Source organism: Syngnathus floridae, chromosome 7, assembly GCF_059516105.1.
Source record: "Syngnathus floridae isolate MCC-2025c chromosome 7, RoL_Sflo_1.0, whole genome shotgun sequence".
Classification (NCBI taxonomy): Eukaryota; Metazoa; Chordata; class Actinopteri; order Syngnathiformes; family Syngnathidae; genus Syngnathus; species Syngnathus floridae.
Genome location: NC_142419.1, coordinates 11,052,461 through 11,069,864, shown reverse-complemented (window position 1 = coordinate 11,069,864; position 17,404 = coordinate 11,052,461). Strand labels below are relative to the sequence as shown.

At 41.2% G+C, this 17,404-nt stretch overlaps 1 protein-coding gene across 1 annotated transcript in view; it reads left to right on the top strand.

The window, feature by feature from the left end:
- Positions 1-8,306: 8,306 nt before the first annotated feature.
- epha4l (eph receptor A4, like) overlaps positions 8,307-17,404 on the top strand; it is a 41,679-nt gene continuing 32,581 nt past the window's right edge. The window contains exons 1-3 of the mRNA XM_088380941.1: positions 8,307-8,595; positions 9,808-9,875; positions 11,878-12,541. Of these exons, the coding sequence (XP_088237067.1) occupies positions 8,499-8,595; positions 9,808-9,875; positions 11,878-12,541 (829 nt within the window). The 5' untranslated portion in view covers positions 8,307-8,498. The remainder of the gene's footprint in view (positions 8,596-9,807; positions 9,876-11,877; positions 12,542-17,404) is intronic.

Below are 17,404 nucleotides of genomic sequence, written 5' to 3'. Positions count from 1 at the left end.
GTGACTCTAGGTAATAAAAGTCGAGCCTGATTTGAAAAGGCCCTATTGTGGTTTCACTCTATTTTTCCACAAGGGTAACATTCCTCCCAAATTGGACAAAAGAATTTTAATGGGCAGACTAATGGACTGTGATTAGATAGCAAGAGACAGTGCACGAGAGAGAGAGAGAGAGAGAGAGAGAGAGGGGGGGGGGGGCGTAAGGGCATTTTGGGCAGTGGTGAGGAGTGTGGGGGTCTAAATGCTGTGATGGGGTACTTGAGTTCCATCCATGCAAAATGTGGGCCAGATGATTACCCCATTTACCTGCAACCTTTGAGGGGGAACTCGAGAGTGAGTGTGAGGGGCGTTTTAAAGCAGAGGTTTGGTTGCAAGTGGGACACGTGGGATTCTCCAATGGCATATGTGTATGGATACAGGGGGACGGGTTAGATAGAAGCCTCCTTGCTTTTAGCTGTAAATGGATTCAATACGCTCGAAGTGGTTTGATCTGTCATTTTTGTTTAAAGGAGTGCAAGTAAAGCCTTACATGCTAAATGTAAACACACGTGTGTGCGTTGATAAACTTAGCAATCATTCAAGATGTAGAAATAAGAAAGTACAGAACACGCAGAGAATTTCTAAAATTATCTCCTGATGTCACTCTGCTTTTGGTACGCATTTTAATGTTGAATGGATACTACGAATGCGACAGGCCAGCAATCGTTTAAGACATACCTTGCCTCTTGCCCAAAATTTTTTTGACTCGGCTCCTGTTCACTTATGACCCAACAGCCCCTACCCCAGTGGACGGCGAGCAATTGCGAGTTGCGTTCTCGACAGGGTTCATCAGGGTTCGTTCAAGCTAGGTCACAATAGTTCGCCAAATGTTCAGCAGATGTTTGCCTGTACTTTTCTTGTTGCAACAAGAAAACAAGAAAAAAAAAATCACTAAAATTGCAGCTGAACGTCTGGCATACCAACTGATGCTCCGTGGGATAGGGGCTTAAAAAGCATAAGTGCTCTGAAAATATATGGATGGTTACAACTGACTCTAGATTACAAAAGCTAATTAAGCATGTTTCAAGATCAACTTGAAACTGGACTTAAAAGTGTTTGTTATCTTGCATAAAAAGCCAACATCCAAAAGGCACATGCCATAGAGTAGGTTATTCTAGCCATGATCTTTGGATGCAGACTAAACATGCAGCGAACATGTAAGTATTAAGAACAAGAGATAGGCGGCATGGTGGTGCATTGGTTAACATGTCCACCTCACAGTTCAGAGGTGCAGGGTCGATTCCAGGCACCTACCCACAAAGTGCTCTCCAGTCGTGTATGTAGAGTTCAATTAAAATAAATTGTCACCAGTGAAGGTAAAAATATAAATAATAAAAAAGACAAAGAAAAATAGAATAATGTAATATCCTAATAAAATTACATTGTTGAGCATATGAGACGGAGCAGGAAGAAGCTTTTTAGACATATTTGTGATTAAGGGCCATATAAACAAAATTGACTTGACTTGTCTGGTTCTGTCCTTTCCTTCCGTAGTGATTTAAAAATGTCCAAGTTTACATATACACAAGTTAATTAGCCCCACTATTGCAAAACAAGCTTACTCCGAAACATATTCAGAAGAAACTTGATCAGAAAAGATTCACCTCTACATGCTACACGACCTAACTGCACCATCTGTGCCATGTGACCCATTTCTACTCAAAAATACTTGATCGCCTTTTTATCTCCAACATGGTCTTTTCAGTCCCATTTTGTCAATTTTTCCTATGTGCGAATTTTGCAACACCGAAATGACTTAAAATGTATTCAGTGCACAACACACATATCGACACAAGAATAAAATACACACTTCACTCGTACTTTGATCTCCAATGCAGATGAACTTCCCCAGCCCACAAATACATGATGCCATTCTTTTCTAAATTGGATAGAGACACCGCAATGCGATTACACCTAAGTAATAGCAGGAGACTGCTCGGGTGGGGGGGGGAGGGGGGGGTTGGTGGCAGCCGCTTCTGTCTCACAGTGTGGTATGGTAATTGCTATTTTGGCACACGGTTGCTACTTTTGTGTGTGTTCATGAGAAAAATGTGTATAAATGTGCGTATGTGAAGCAATCAGAATAGGAATAGCAGTTAAATTTGTGAAAGTTTTTCACTTGTTTTCTGCTTTCTACCCACACTGACTGCACATGTAGCTGAAGGTTCAGATGAGTTTGGGTCTTTTGGGTGTAGCACACAGCATCTGCAGCCCACAGCTTGATGTTTGGTGTGAGTCTGTCACAGTTTGGTATCAACACTTGCTGCAAGTGTGCTGCTGTGTGTTTTTGATGGTTGCTGTGACTGGATTTTTCTCATTGTTCTCTTTGTACTCACCATCTGTGTATTTGAGTATTTGGATGTGCTTATTGCAAGTCAATATGTAGGCAGATGTCAGTGACTTTGGATAATGGTGTGCCTCAATGGGTGTGCTTGATAACACTCAAAATCAACCCATGAACCATCCAGTTACTGTCACCTTAAAAAGGAAAAGTGGTTATGAAATGGATGATGTTGTCTGTTCCGAGTTTTTTTTTTTTTAACCATGTTTTTGTCTTTTTCCCAATGTTGCTATAATTTGGGACCGCTAAATCCATCACGACTACTTTCGAAAAGATTTTGAAAATCAATGCATTCGATATGTTTTTCCACAACATTCCAACTTCACTGCAATTGGGGTTTGTATATACAGAGATATAGTTTCACGTTATACAATAAATAACTTTTATTGACCAGTTTGCTGCACAAGGAAATTCTGGGTTTATGTATGTGGTCGATTTAACCGGGGCCTAAGGTATGAGTAAAATGTCAAGCGAGGACTAATAAACCTTAAAGAATCCCTTGCTAGGAATAGTAAGCCATAGTGTGTTATGCATCCTGTGTGTAATTGTCAGTGCCCTCGACAGCTCGACAGCTCTCTCCCCCTCTGTGCAACTCAATAAGGCTACACTGCTGTCACCGTGCAGCGATGGGACGCCATAGCAACCATACTACCTGTAGGTGATTACCATACTCACCCTTACCTCAGCCAGCCCATCTATCACAAATTGAGGCAGCTGCAGCCTTTGCATGGAAGGCAGTGGAAAGAAGAATAGAGAAGATGGAGACTTGAAGAGGAATTAATTAGATGGCCGTACTGGAATATTAAGTCTTGGTATCTCTTTCAAGCCTGATGTGTATATTGTCCCTGTTGCTGATGTGTCAAAACACGAGTTTCCATAACCATTTTTGGTCCCCTGACAACTTCAAAATAACAACTAAATTGGAGTCTATAGTCGTAGATGGTGGAGGTGTGGATGAGCATACAAACTGGCACATCTTAATTTCTGTGCTTATGCTTGCCTTGTTAAGTGTAAGAATTTGCCAGCCGCCGGGTCATTTGGAAAAAAACAAGGTTGTTCCCTCTGATCCATCCCCGACACAACTGACAATTTGATGTCTGAAAGTCAAGTAAACTTTACGCCTGCCACGTACATCTAACCAGCGGGATTTTAGTGACTTTGAGTGATGTCCAGACAGTGTGGTGGACGTCCTTGTAATAAAGTATGACATCAGAATGCATTAAATACTCAGACTTTATTTTTTTAGGGACAAAAATGCAGACTTATGTACCATTGAAATCTTCTTCATACTATCATCTCTGCACTTTCTTGTCTCTCCTTATATAAATGTGACAGTTAAGGGATATTCCTAAAGTGCCTGACGCCATGCCATAAGAATTTCTCCTTACATCATTTTCCCTCCTGATAAAGCTGCCAAATGACTTCAGTGTACAATCTTTTAAAGGGAAATTTGCACAGAGATAGCAAATGTGTACTTTGAGTTAATGCTTAAGCGCTGAGTGACAATTCATCTTACACAAGCCAACTCAAAATGGGGTAACTGGGTACACATGAGTCGAACCTAGAATGAGAATTCACTTGAAAACCAGTGCAAAATAAACTCAGATATGAATTGTAGATATTACATTTTATATTAAGCCCTGCTCACGAAATAGAGCACTCAGCCTAATGAAATGCAGTACACTTTTTGTATTGAAAAAACACACAAAAATCCAAAGAGAAAGAAAAACATGCCATAGCACTTCCTGGATTGAACTGAAGAGCTCTATTAAGATACCCTGAGGTCTGAAATTGTAGGTTTTGACCAAAAGGTCTCAGTTGACAATTGTTAGAATATGTATGTCGTGTTTATGTTTTCTTATCAGTCGCACTGCTTTGTCATATTTGTTTACAGCCATGGATTTATTTACTATAGCTCGATGGATTATGTTTGCGTGCACCTGCTTTCCTGGCACTGAATAAAAATGTGAAGGTTCTAAGAATAAAAATGTGAAAGGGATCATGACACAGACATTTTTTGCAGTCTTTAAATTTGTCGGACCAGTGAACAAAACTTTATAGGATTGCTAAAGTAAGGAGATTTGGATGATTACATACTGTTCTACCCGAAACAAGGAGAAGGCTTTGTTTGCCCATTGACCTATTTGCGTGAATTTCCAGTCCAGTAGATCTGATCTAATCTTAAACATTTTGGTTAATCGTGGCTGTCCTTCCTGCTGCTGCTTTGATCTCTCCTCCCTTTTCTCCACTGACTCCCACTTGCTTTGACATCTGGGGTCTGCCTTCCTCACTGTGCCCTCAGGAACACTGCGTGACATTGGGGATGAGAAGGTGGTGGGCAGACCCAGTAGCCTGGGGGGTCATCGACCAGTAGGTGGGAGTCAGGGGCTTAGCTAAAACAATGACTAAAACTGTATGAAGACGAGGGGGCGGGCATGAAGTGAATCTTGCATAGTTGGCAATCAATGTGTGACGCCATGTGATTGATTGGATAAGATTCCTGGTGCTTTTTGACTTGTGCCATTATCCTATTGACATTGGAGTGACTGGCTTTTGCCTTTAGCACCTAGGGTCTGATCAATATCAGCAGCTGAACACAAAAATATTTCACTTCAACATCCTAATTGTTCATAACAGCATTCAGTCCCCATAATATATGATGTAGTAAAGTGAAAAATAGTTTTAAATTAAATGATTAGATTATTTGAAATCTTGTGATCATATATGACATGCAAAGTGAAAAAAATGTTTTCCACTGTCATCTTGATGTATTGCCAAAATTTCCTGAAGTTTGTGAGTTAATTTAAGGGAGCGTGTGTGAATGTGTCGGTTCCAACAAAGGCTCGTGAGTCAGCGTGCGTGATTGGCACACAATGCAGATGTGTGGGCAGCAGATGCCATCTGGAAAAGCTGAGTGGGCTTGCCGAGGGAGGGAAAAATGAGTGTGTTCTTCTCTTACCCCCCTCCTCCAGAAAAAAAGACGCTATGTTTGACAGGAAAATAAAGGAAATGATGGGAGTGTAATCAATCAAAAGTACTGTGACACAAACAAAGGAAGACAACAGGCACAAATCTGCCCACTCTCGCTCTGTTAGGACCACCGCAAGCGCCCCACCCGGGCATCATCTGACTTTCAACACAATTGCTCTGTGACTTCCACTATTATTGGCTAAGAAAAAATAAAACACACAGCTGCCAGACCACACTCCCAACTAAAGATGCTTCTTTCACCATGTCATGACCAAACATTTCTTGACTACATTGGAATAAAGACTCCAGGATCCCACAGAGCCTGCACCTTAACATCTACACACCCCGACAGAGACAAAGAGTATCATCCCAGTGATGTCATGTTGACATAAACTCTCTTAGTGCGCACAATCTGTTGATGTTTTAAAGTCAAGGCAGGTTTATTTGAAGTAACACAACTCATATGAAACAATCAATTGAAGTAAAAACAACATAGCCAAGTCTTGCAAGACTTTTACAACAACTGTTGTACAGGACGGCACATGGGCTTGGATGTGCCCCAAGAATGCCGGACAGTATTTCCACAACAAAGACATATTCTCACTTATATCATGTTTCCGAAAATACTTTCAGACACCTGCTCAGTTTCAGCAAGTCTTACAGCCATGGTATCCTGTTCGGCCTCACTACAGTATCGTTATACAAGCCAAATGAAGGCTGCCACAGTTCGTACAGATGTATTTCAAAATGACTATTTCCAAAATGGAAATACAAGGATGGGATCCATGTGATCAATTTTGTTTTGGCTTTAGTGAGAGTCTCTATGACCTTGGAGATGATATCCAATGACTTGCTCAAGGATAGTCAGGCAAGGTGAATCTTTTCCAGCTGAATAATTGTCTCTGTAATCTATAAAGCCCACATTGTGGGCTAAATATAGACACTATCCAGATTCCCATTAATGCAATGTGGTAAATTATTTTAAGTTGAAAGAATGTAGCCTTGAAGAGCCTTGTATCCTGCCAACACAGTGACAGTACCACCCCTTGCTGCAATGGGCACATCTCCAGGGAGAAACAGACAACCTGTGGAGGAGGACCTGAATGAGTGAGTGCACTCCAGGTCAAAACACCAAACCCTGGACACAGCTGGCTTTTTACAGTATATTAGTCTATCTTTCCATGCAGGAAATCTCTAAAAAGAAAAGCATTTCTTTGTCAGATTAACTTTAACTTTAATTAACTTTGTAGCATAAGACCTGCTCCATGCATTTACAAATAAATACTGCTCTACTAACCATTACAGAAACCTAATACTGGATTGAGGCAGTTAACAAAGCTATTTAGAGTAGCTTCAGCATAAATCTTTTGATGGTGGTTGAATATGGAATTCCAAATCCAGTATATCCTGTGTTTTGACAAAAAGGGTATCCAGTATAACCAGTATATGACATTAAATTTGTTTTTTACAGTGGAAACCAAAGTGAATGTGATACTGTGGCGGCTAATATTTATAGCTTTTAATGTTTTGTGTACTGTAATGAAACCAAAAACTATCATATCAAAGAAACTGGGAGTAACCTGACATCGGTAAGAATATTTGGGGGATCTTTTTTCACAAGTTCTGTATGAGCACATGCTTTTGTGAAAACTAAAGTAAACTTCATAAAAATCTGTTTAGAAATCAGCAAGGTGTGACTTGCTTTCTATTTTCATGCATTTTCTTTGATGAGAATGTGGCTGCCACAAAGGCAGATTGCTGAATTAGATGACTGTCCCCGTTCATCAGACATTGAATCAGATACACCATGATTGTGTTGTAGATGCACTCTACAGCTGCCGAGTTGTGTCTCAGAGGTTTTGTATCGAATTCCTCTTTAGTATTCTGGATGAAATGCTCAAACCTTCGGGTTCTTTTGCAAATGCCGGCTATTCGTGATGAAGTTACTCACGTTTCCCGTTCCATCATGGCTGACCCTGATTACCAATATTGCACACGTGTGTCATGTACTGAAGTCAAACAACGGTGACATCATTGGAAGCTTCAAAAAGAAATAATGTTGAATATGCTGAATATTTTTGTCAGTAATCCACAGAGATTGAAAATAGTAACGAGCCAATTTTGAGTGAGTACATCGTACAGAATTATAGATATCTATTTTCAACTGTAGGGAGTATAGGTACAAAGTCGTATATCAAGTAAGAGGTACTTGAAAAAGGTACAGGGGAACAGTAATGAAGTATTTGTACTTGACGTCTGCCACTGGGGATATGTGAACAGCTTAATTGTTTCGTCATAAATACCCACAGATGCTTGACACAATATTAAAGTGATGGTAATCCAATGTCGGCTTGTTTTCTATCCCGAAATAGGCATTGTTAATTCCACAAAGTGCAAAAGCGTGTCTTATTAAGGAGGTCACGCTGATGCTTGTTCTTTAATTCAATTTTGCAGACAGAACAAATGTCAATATTCCCGCTAGGTGGCGACCTTGATCTGATGCGGCTCACCTTGGACCGGCGTCTGCGCTTGACTGGCGCTCGACAAGCTGGATCAGCACAGTGAACTGCTGCATTGCATATTAAGCGTTTTACTTCAATTGGAGAACGAGAATACAGGCCAATAAGTGTATTATAGTTAACACAGTAATTGCCGCACGCACTTTTTCCCCCACTGTCAGCTTCAAAGTGACATGGACAGAGATGGCTGAATTGTGCATCAAATGCTTCGTTGACCACCGGAACAATACTCGACGCAGTTTGTCCTTAAATGTCACTCGGTGACCCGCCGAATTTTATGATTGTGTGGCAAATGTCGCGTGGAAATGTCACTTCACTCCATCCCCGTCTCGTCTCTGCCAACTGGTGAGAAGAGAGTGACTTGTGCGGGGTGCTCACGCGGGTGGGGGCGAGGTATTTTAGACACCCCCTCCTTAGATTGACGGGAGGGGGGGTGCAAGGCAGTGAAGACCCGCCTCCAGCCTGTGGTGCGCCGGGTGGTGCGTCTCTGCGCTCGTGTCCGCTTCTATCCCTTATTCCACTGGGGAAGAGGGCGAGGGAGGGAGAGAGAGAACGCTGGACCAGAGAGAATAGTAAACAAATAAAAAAGAAGAAAAAACCATCAGAGAAGGGGAAACGGCGCAGTGACACAAATGGCACTCATGGCGGGGATTTTGTTCACGGTTGCCTTTATTGTTTCTGGGATTTCTACACTTGTTTCTCCGTCTCGGACATACCCGCCTAACGAAGGTAAGAGTGGTGCAAGCTTTAACTTCATTTCGCTCATCTTCTCTCTGCGTGCGCGCGTGTCAACCTTTGCGTGTGGCTGCAAAGAATTTAATTGACATGCTTAGTTTGCAACTTTAACACTGCTTGTTTTGTTGAAACTAAACTAGTCCAACTCGGCTCGGACACTCTAACGTGAACCCAAGACGCATATCCAGCTGCACCCCGAAAACCCAAAGGCGAAAAAATATAAAACCTACCCTGGTTATTTCAAAATCCGACAAAGAGGACTTCACGCGTTAGTTGCGCATAAGCATCCGATCGGACCAAGACTTAATTCCTTGGCTTCAGTTGCGTTACATTTTCTGGTTACGGACATGTGACAAAATAGACAATTATGATACTGTTGTTTCATAAAGTGTAGCAAATTGTAATTTGCACAATCACGCACTATAAGCGCCACATGAAACATTTAAGTTAAAACTGATCACAGCTCAAAAGGTCTTTGACTGGATCGCTGCCTGCTTGCGCTTGTCCAAGGGGCTTTGCATGCGCTTTTAAAATGTTAAAGCACATGCGGCACGCTGCAAATATGATATAGGCAAAAAAAAATTTTTTTTTTCCCATATTTCCATTTCCACGCGTGCTCTCCACAGTATAACAATGTATACACAGCCGGGGATGGCATTTAAACAAATATGTGCTGTTATTTGTACACCCTAAAATATATGCGCGTGTATGTTTTGCTCATTTTAGGTAAACATAAATAATTAATTAATTCAAAAGTAATTCTATACAAAATTATATTTTTTATTGGCCTTTTGCTTCGTATATATTTAACGATTATGGCTCACTCAAATCAATTTGTCTAGTTAAACGCGTGCGTCCAAATTTCACTTGACGATTTTGTCAATGATTCCGTCTATACACTCCTGATCAGGTACTCAATAGATGTATATTTTGATGGGTTGTTAATTTAAAGGTCACGGTGGGTGACATCTGTTACTTTGGAAAAAAAAAAAATATATATATATATATATATATATCAGTAATTAGTAATTCAGTAATTTTTTTCCCATGACCATGCAGGTTTTAATTCCAAAAAGTTGCTTTCCCTAGGCGGGCATATTTTCTCCTTCTTTCTCACATTGTTGGATGCTTATACGTATATGCCAGTACTGATATGTATGACCAGACTCAGAATGAATGTTCATCTCTACTATTCTTGCTTTCTAGTCACGTTATTGGACTCCAGAGCTGCACAAGGGGAGCTAGGATGGGTCGCCAACCCAACAGAAGGAGGGGTAAGTGTCCCCTTGTCAGAACTTTTTTACTACTATGGTGAAAGAAAATGGAAGTGAAATTATCATCCATTAGCAAGAGATCTTGAACTAGACCACTGAATAAATAGATATTACTATTTGGGAATGTGATATTCAGGTGAACCCAACCAGGGATTATGGTGAGTCCTTCACCTGAATCCCTGATCATTTATGGTAAAGTTTGTGCTGAATTAAGATCAAAGGGTGTCTTTTTTAATAATCCTGAAAACAAAATGATTAAAAACAGTCCTTATGCTCCATGAAGACAGGAACACCCCCTGAAGCTACCCCTTCAGACATGCTCCCCTCTCTCCATGCTGCCCTTCTCTGTAATGGTCAGAGGGGCAATACTGCAGCAGGCGTCGGGTTTCCTGAATAGACGGTGAATTGAATCGCCCTTTGTGGAGAAACTTTATATCCTTTTCTACCAGAGAGTGGAAGGAAGAGGGGGTGGGTTGGCTCACCGGTGGAGAAAGGGTCTTCTGGAACGAATGAGACCGGGAGAACTTACAGCGGAGTTCAGCTATGTCGCTAGATGAGGGGAATGATGGCTGCAGCAGGATCAAACCATGATCCCTTCTCTAAAAAGATGTTTCCATTTTAAATGTAATGATAAAAAAAATAAGACATATACAGTGACGGTAATGGAAAATAGCCCACATATGGTTAAGACATGAGACATAGAGCTCTTATTGAAAACCCTTCTGCGCAGTTGAATCATGTCATAATCACAAGTCAAGTTTGATCAAGGCCTCAAATAAAACCTTTATTGTTTTCTGAAAATTAAAACAATTAGTATCTATGATGTTATTTAATGAATATGAACCCAGGGGAAACGGAATTCCGTATGGTGCAGCTGCTGCAGGCTCTGCTTCAAAGCTGTTTTCAATGAACTTGGCCAGTGCCGTACTCATATTCACCCCCGCTGCCATCGAATCACAAACAAGTGACGGACAGGGTCCTGGCAGTCTCAGCAAGCATGCATTCACACTCTCATTAGAGTCAATTGCTCTTATTCTGCCTTCTCCGTACGTTTGGGTAAAGGTGCGGCCTTATCTTAGTTCTCCCACAACAAAAGAGCACAAAATGAAGCGAGGGAATAGCCCAGAACTGCGGGGAATGATGGATTTTTTTCTGCAGTCTTAGTCACAACTGTTTTGCAATGACCTGACATGAAGCGCTCAATAATTTTGTTTACTGTATGCTAAGGTACCATACAAATCTGACAGCACAATGGCTATAATGCACCTTTGTCATGATTATTGTCATCTTTCACTGATGTAGAAATAGGAGCAGGCCTCCATGCTCATACTCACAACAAAACACGCAATTTGAATCTCTTTATGCTCTGTTAAGGGACTTTTATCATACCTAAAAAAAACTTTCCCTTTTCAGAAATTAGAGAAGTCATGCAAGATAATGAAAACCAAGCAACTCTAGCAGTCTCTTCCCACAATGAGTTCATACGAGCAGACTATCGTTCCAACTTTTTACCATGTCAACAGATTTAAAACAGACACACTAGACCAGCCACTAGTACATTTTTTTGTGTGTTATGACTTCATGAAGCATCACATTAGTATTTTTATGGATGCAAATTTCCTGTCTCTCATCCAAGTAAAACCCATTAATATAAATATCTCCGTGAGTGTCCATTGGAACCTAACGAGTCTATTTGATGCAATTCATAAAATATGCATTAAGTTTGACCATCAATTAATTGCTCTGCTGAGACAGAAATATTGACTAAACTCCACTGCATGTCTCTTTTTTCAGTGTCCATAATTCAAATTCTTATAGTTATGAACTTTGTGTGTCGAATAAATTCAATTTGTTGAACAGTAATTAATTAACATACTTGAACTAGCATAGAATTGGACATATTTTATGGCGCCATTATTAAAAATGACCGTGGTGGGTTAGTTAAAGATGTGTTTGAAAGCCCTTTTGTAACATTTTTTTTTCCGTTGTGTGCTTTTACCAGTGGGAGGAGGTTAGCATCATGGATGAGAAGAACATTCCCATTCGGACGTACCAGGTGTGCAATGTCATGGAGCCAAACCAGAACAACTGGCTCCGCACAGACTGGATTCCTCGCGGAGGTGCCCAGCGCGTCTATATTGAGATCAAGTTCACCCTCCGAGACTGCAACAGCCTTCCCGGCTTGATGGGAACTTGCAAGGAAACCTTCAATCTTTACTACTATGAGTCCAACAATGACAAAGAGCGCTACATTCGTGAAAACCAATTTGGTAAAATCGACACTGTAGCCGCTGATGAGAGCTTCACTCAGGTGGACATCGGCGACCGCATCATGAAGCTAAATACAGAAGTGCGTGATGTAGGTGCCCTGACGAGGAAAGGCTTCTATTTGGCCTTCCAGGATGTCGGAGCATGCATTGCACTTGTGTCAGTCAGGGTCTTCTATAAGAAATGTCCTTTGGCCGTCCGTAATTTGGCCCAGTTTCCCGATACCATCACTGGAGCTGATACCTCCTCGCTTGTGGAAGTTCGTGGATCCTGCGTGGATAATTCAGAGGAGAAGGAGATTCCAAAAATGTACTGCGGAGCTGATGGAGAGTGGTTGGTGCCCATTGGAAACTGCCTGTGCAACCCAGGCTACGAGGAGCGAAATGCAGACTGCCAAGGTAAGAAACTGAAGCATTTTTTCAGCCTTTCCACTTGAGCTATGAATTTATTCTGCTCTAGCTCCCTCCATCACCTTGACACTTGGTGTTCTTGTGTCTTGATCCAAAACCTTTCCTTGACCTCCCACTCAGGCAGATAGTTTTTGTCTCTCGCAATCTCACTGCAGTTTTCTTTTCGGTGTCTGCTTGGGCAATAGATGGAATAATGAGAGCAGATGAAGTAATTAGTGGGCCCAATGTGTTGTGCAATGGGATTTATCCCTTGAGAATTCAGGAGGAGGGTGGAGGGGGAGCTCTAATGGGATTGCAGTGATTGAACCAAAAAAATGTAGTTTAGAGTTTATTGGTTCAAGCAGGTATAAGAGCTGTGAAAATATGCAAGTCTGGGATGGGACAGAAATAGTGATATTTGGTTGTCATGGGGAATAGCCCTTCGAGGGCAATTATTCTTCAGCTAGCTGTGATCCTATAATGGGCCATTTGACGGCGGTCAAAGGTCAGAGGAGAAATTCTCCTCTCAGGTTTTTAATCGAAGGACTGAACTGCCAGCATGACAATGAACTCATAGACTAACTTACACACAGGCAATCCTTTCAGCCTGTTTCAGTTCTTTCAATGGATACCATGATACCATATCTAAAATGTGAGTTTGAACACATTTTGGATAACTTGAAGTTTATTATACTTGTATTTCTTGAAATTAGTATTCTCCTGGTGCAGTCTGCACAACACACACTAACTGTTAGTGACTAACGTGCTCAATAAGCACAGGGCCTCAGCAGTGAGAGGTCAGAGGCTGAGCACGGGTGATTAACAAGGGGGTAGACAAGGATGCCTCTCCTTGTTTATGGGGAGCCTTTATCTTAGACTAATTGCATGACAAACAGGACTAGTGATTTAGGGGTAGCGCTAGCTGCTTGGGGAGCCCTGGAAAAGCTGTCCAAGTGGTCACAGATGGTTCTCTATGACTACATGTGCTTGTGCTCCCGTACAAAAACGGATTGATTTGAGTTGTCACAAGGACTGTGTTTCTTTCCTCAGAGTGATGGATAGATGGAGGGTTGAAAAAAAAAAAAGGAGACCAGGGCTGGTATTTGGTTTCAGACAAATGAATGTTAAATAGCTTTCATGGGAATTTGTTCACTTCAAATCAAAATGAGAACCACGGCCCCCGTTCCTGAGTGCCCCACTTTGCTCGGACCTCTAAATACTACTGTAAATCTTTTTAATTTCAGGAGGAAAAAATACCATACACTCCAAAAGGCAATAAAGGATTTGGAAACCATGATCATATGATGTATGCAGTCTCTTTACTGGCAGCATTGCTTTCGAGCCAGCGTATCCATTAAGGCCCTCAGTACATCACTGCATTACTTTCCGTATGTTTAAGTTAGCAGTGCCATCATTTCTATGGACATCTAATGGTTATCTAAGAACATCTTAATATTTTATTTAGATTACTTAATGTTGTTTTTGTGCTTGTTTGAGCTGAAGAGACAGATTTTTTTTTTTAAGGTGGGTGTCAGTCCAGTACAATAGTGTGACACGTTTTCTGAGGGAATCGTTTTACTTCCATTTGATAGAGGCATTTCGAGAACTGATATGAAGTTATTGTGGTTTAAATCTTGATTCAGGTTCAATACCAATTTTATGTTTAAATGTAACACCGGTTTTATTTGGCTTTGTGTGAGTGCCAGGTTAACTAACGATACTTTGGCCTCGAGTTCCCAGCCCAGTTTGAATGGGCTTTCCTTCGTCATTGTTTGGGGGCAGCGTCAAAACCAAATGTGGCTGGTGGGACTCATTGGGGTCTGCGTGTGTGTGAGTAAGAGAGAGAGGGGGGTGCATGAAGTTGCATTCTCCACCCCTGGCAGAGGTCAGAGGTGATCCCCTCGTGCATCCATCTTAGCACTGTGTCTGACAGGGTTGCGGATCCAGGATTGATTAAGACATCAGGGTTTTGACAGCTGTGTAGAGTGTGTCTGTTCTCAAGGTGGGCCGAGAGTGCTGAGGGTGTCGCCTATAGGCCAAAGCGAGAGGGGAACACGGGGCACGGAGGTCCAAGGGGCCCCTGATTAAAAAAGAGAGGACTCTGTATGTTTGCATTTGGGATCCCTTTCCCTGCTCTGTTGTGGAAGGGTGGGGGGTCAGGGTCTCCTCTCGCTCCTCATCTGGTGACGGGGTTCATACATTTGGGCGGATGTTGATGTGCTGCTGGGGTGAGGGGAGATTAGTGGACTACATGTGTCACTCTGGGGCTATGGTAATCACAATTTGTCTCATCACGAAGGGGGAGGAGAAGGGGGAATTGCTTTGGCAGAAATTTGGTTTCTGGGCCATCTTTAATCATTTAGTCAGTTTGTTTTTAAAAAACAGAGCAGACTTTCTCTGTTTACATCAACTGTTTATTCCCAACCTGCATTTGTTGGTCTGTGTGTTTGTTGTGGGAAACATCCTGTTAAGGCGTGAAGCCGACAGACACAGAGGAACTCTCACCCCAGCTAACGCAAACAATCCACTAATCACCTCCAATCAACACATATATACAACATACAGTTATGGTCGTTTAGTTCCGACCACTACCTTAAATGCAAAGGTGAAAGCTAATGTTAAAATTGTTGTTGGATATGTATTAGTTATGAGGAATGCTAAAAGAAATATCTATCCACCATGAAATATTTGTAAACATTCAGGACTTATTTTCACTAAGACATCTGTTTGGAGGTTTTATAAATGGAATTGCTCCCCAGTGCGCTGTTGACAATGGTTTTGGCAGTATCCGTCTCAAGATTTTATCTGCCTTTATGAAAATGATTAAAAAAACTCAATCCATCTGTTTCTATCCTACATTCGTCATTCACAAAAAAAATGTGTTTGTGTGGTTGTTTGTATTAGTTTTGTCTCCTGTTGCATATTCGCTCTTCAAGTGTCTCTCTCTATCCAACCTCCTTCCAGTTTAAGTTCTCAATAGATGTTAAGGTCATTTTTTTCCTTTAGACTACATGCACTCTATTCTGGCTGTCCAGGTGGTTAGTGTCTGTAAAGTGGAAGTGGGCTGACTAATGAGATTACCTTCATCACTGGAAGAAAGACAAGATCATGGACCATCATCACCTGCTATCGTTTCCACAAACACAGTGTGTGCACAAAAACCTGTGCAATGCCAGCCGAGTCATGCTCAAACATTTTTATACATCTAACCTCTGTGAATCTAAAAATTGCATATTGTTTAATACAGACAAGTAGATATCTATTTGCAAATATTCACCGCAGATACACACATTAGTATGCATTAGCACACCAGCATAGACAGTGAGAGCAGAACGGAGCCCAGCAGAGTGGAGGTGAATGTACTCATCACTCACCCTGCCACCAGAGAGGCTCATTTTGTGCCGCTGAATAGACTCAAGGGATCAACCAAACGACAGCATGAAAGAACAACAGATGTTGAATGGAAGACAAAACATTTCACATATATTTCTCCACTGCACCTAAAATCAGAACAATACTATTTGAAAATGTATTTCTTGCCTTAAAGAAATAGTCCTTATTATCCCTACTGTGCATACATTTCCCTGACTGGTCAAAAGGAGGAGGGGCAGTACGTGTGCTGGTGGCAATTCAGCTATCATTAGCTGAGGTGCTGAAAAGTTTTTCCTGCATGGGCTGGTGTCCTGCAGCATTTGTTTCCTTCACAGTTCCCGACACTCACCACCCTCTCTTTCGTCTCGCTGTGCCCTGTTAAGGGCAGGAAACCATTGGTGATGGAGCGTGACACGAGCTGATGGCTTTGCAGCTCCCACAGCGCCTGCTACGTAGCCTACAATGTGTATATGCTGCCAAGTATGAACATACGTATTAAGCTTGCTTTGTGCCAGTCGTACAAAAAGGGGATTCCACTCAAATGGCTTTCTTTGTATTGCTACTGTATGTAAAGATTTGATCTTCTGCCTTTCATTTTAAGCACAGATGTAGCTTGATTAAAATAAAGCAGAACCTTAAAAGAGGAATAAAATCCTTATGTTTGGTTTTAAAATGAATGATCTAAAATGGAAATGAAACTTCCATAAAAGTTTCAATTGCACTGTTAGCTCTAAGCCATAAAGATCTCTGTTTTTCTGGACAGCATCTGGTGTTACTTAAATCTTATTAGATGCTACATTTATTTATTTATTCATTCATTCATTTTTATTTTATTTTAATGAATATACGTATATAACACTTAAATCTATAAAACCCCATTTGCTAATAGGGCCTTTGGGCCATTGAGAAAAAACACTTACACATCTCAGTAGTGTTAACATGATACATAATTTATTGTGTTTTGGTGGACAGCACTTTCCAATACTAAAATATCTAAGTGAAATTACATATACACATATATCACATTAAGGAGAGTAATGAGACTTCAATGTCATCCTATACAATAAATCAGCCAAAAAATAAAGTATGGAATGAAGATCTAATCATCCCCTACTAACAAGTCACTGTCTCACTGTCATTCATTTGCGCTTGTACTTGCATAATTTCCTGCCAGTCAACTAGACTAATTGGCAAAATTGCATTTTTATGCAAAACAGTTTAGCCTACAAAGACTTATTAGCACATCAGAAATTTGACAAATAACATGATGGCTGTTTTTACTCGTGCTCTAGCTCCACATTTGCTGTGGAAACATCAAAATGGGGCAGACATACGTCACAATTTCAATCTCGTCTCCTCTCGCCCATCTTTTTGAAACGCATCGCTTTTGAAGCACAGGATGGGAAGAGGAGAGGGGGGCGATTAAAGCAGTCAGCAAGCAAATTAGCATGTCAAAAGGCCCCGAATCAATACCCTGGCTGCACCATCACAACCCTGCAG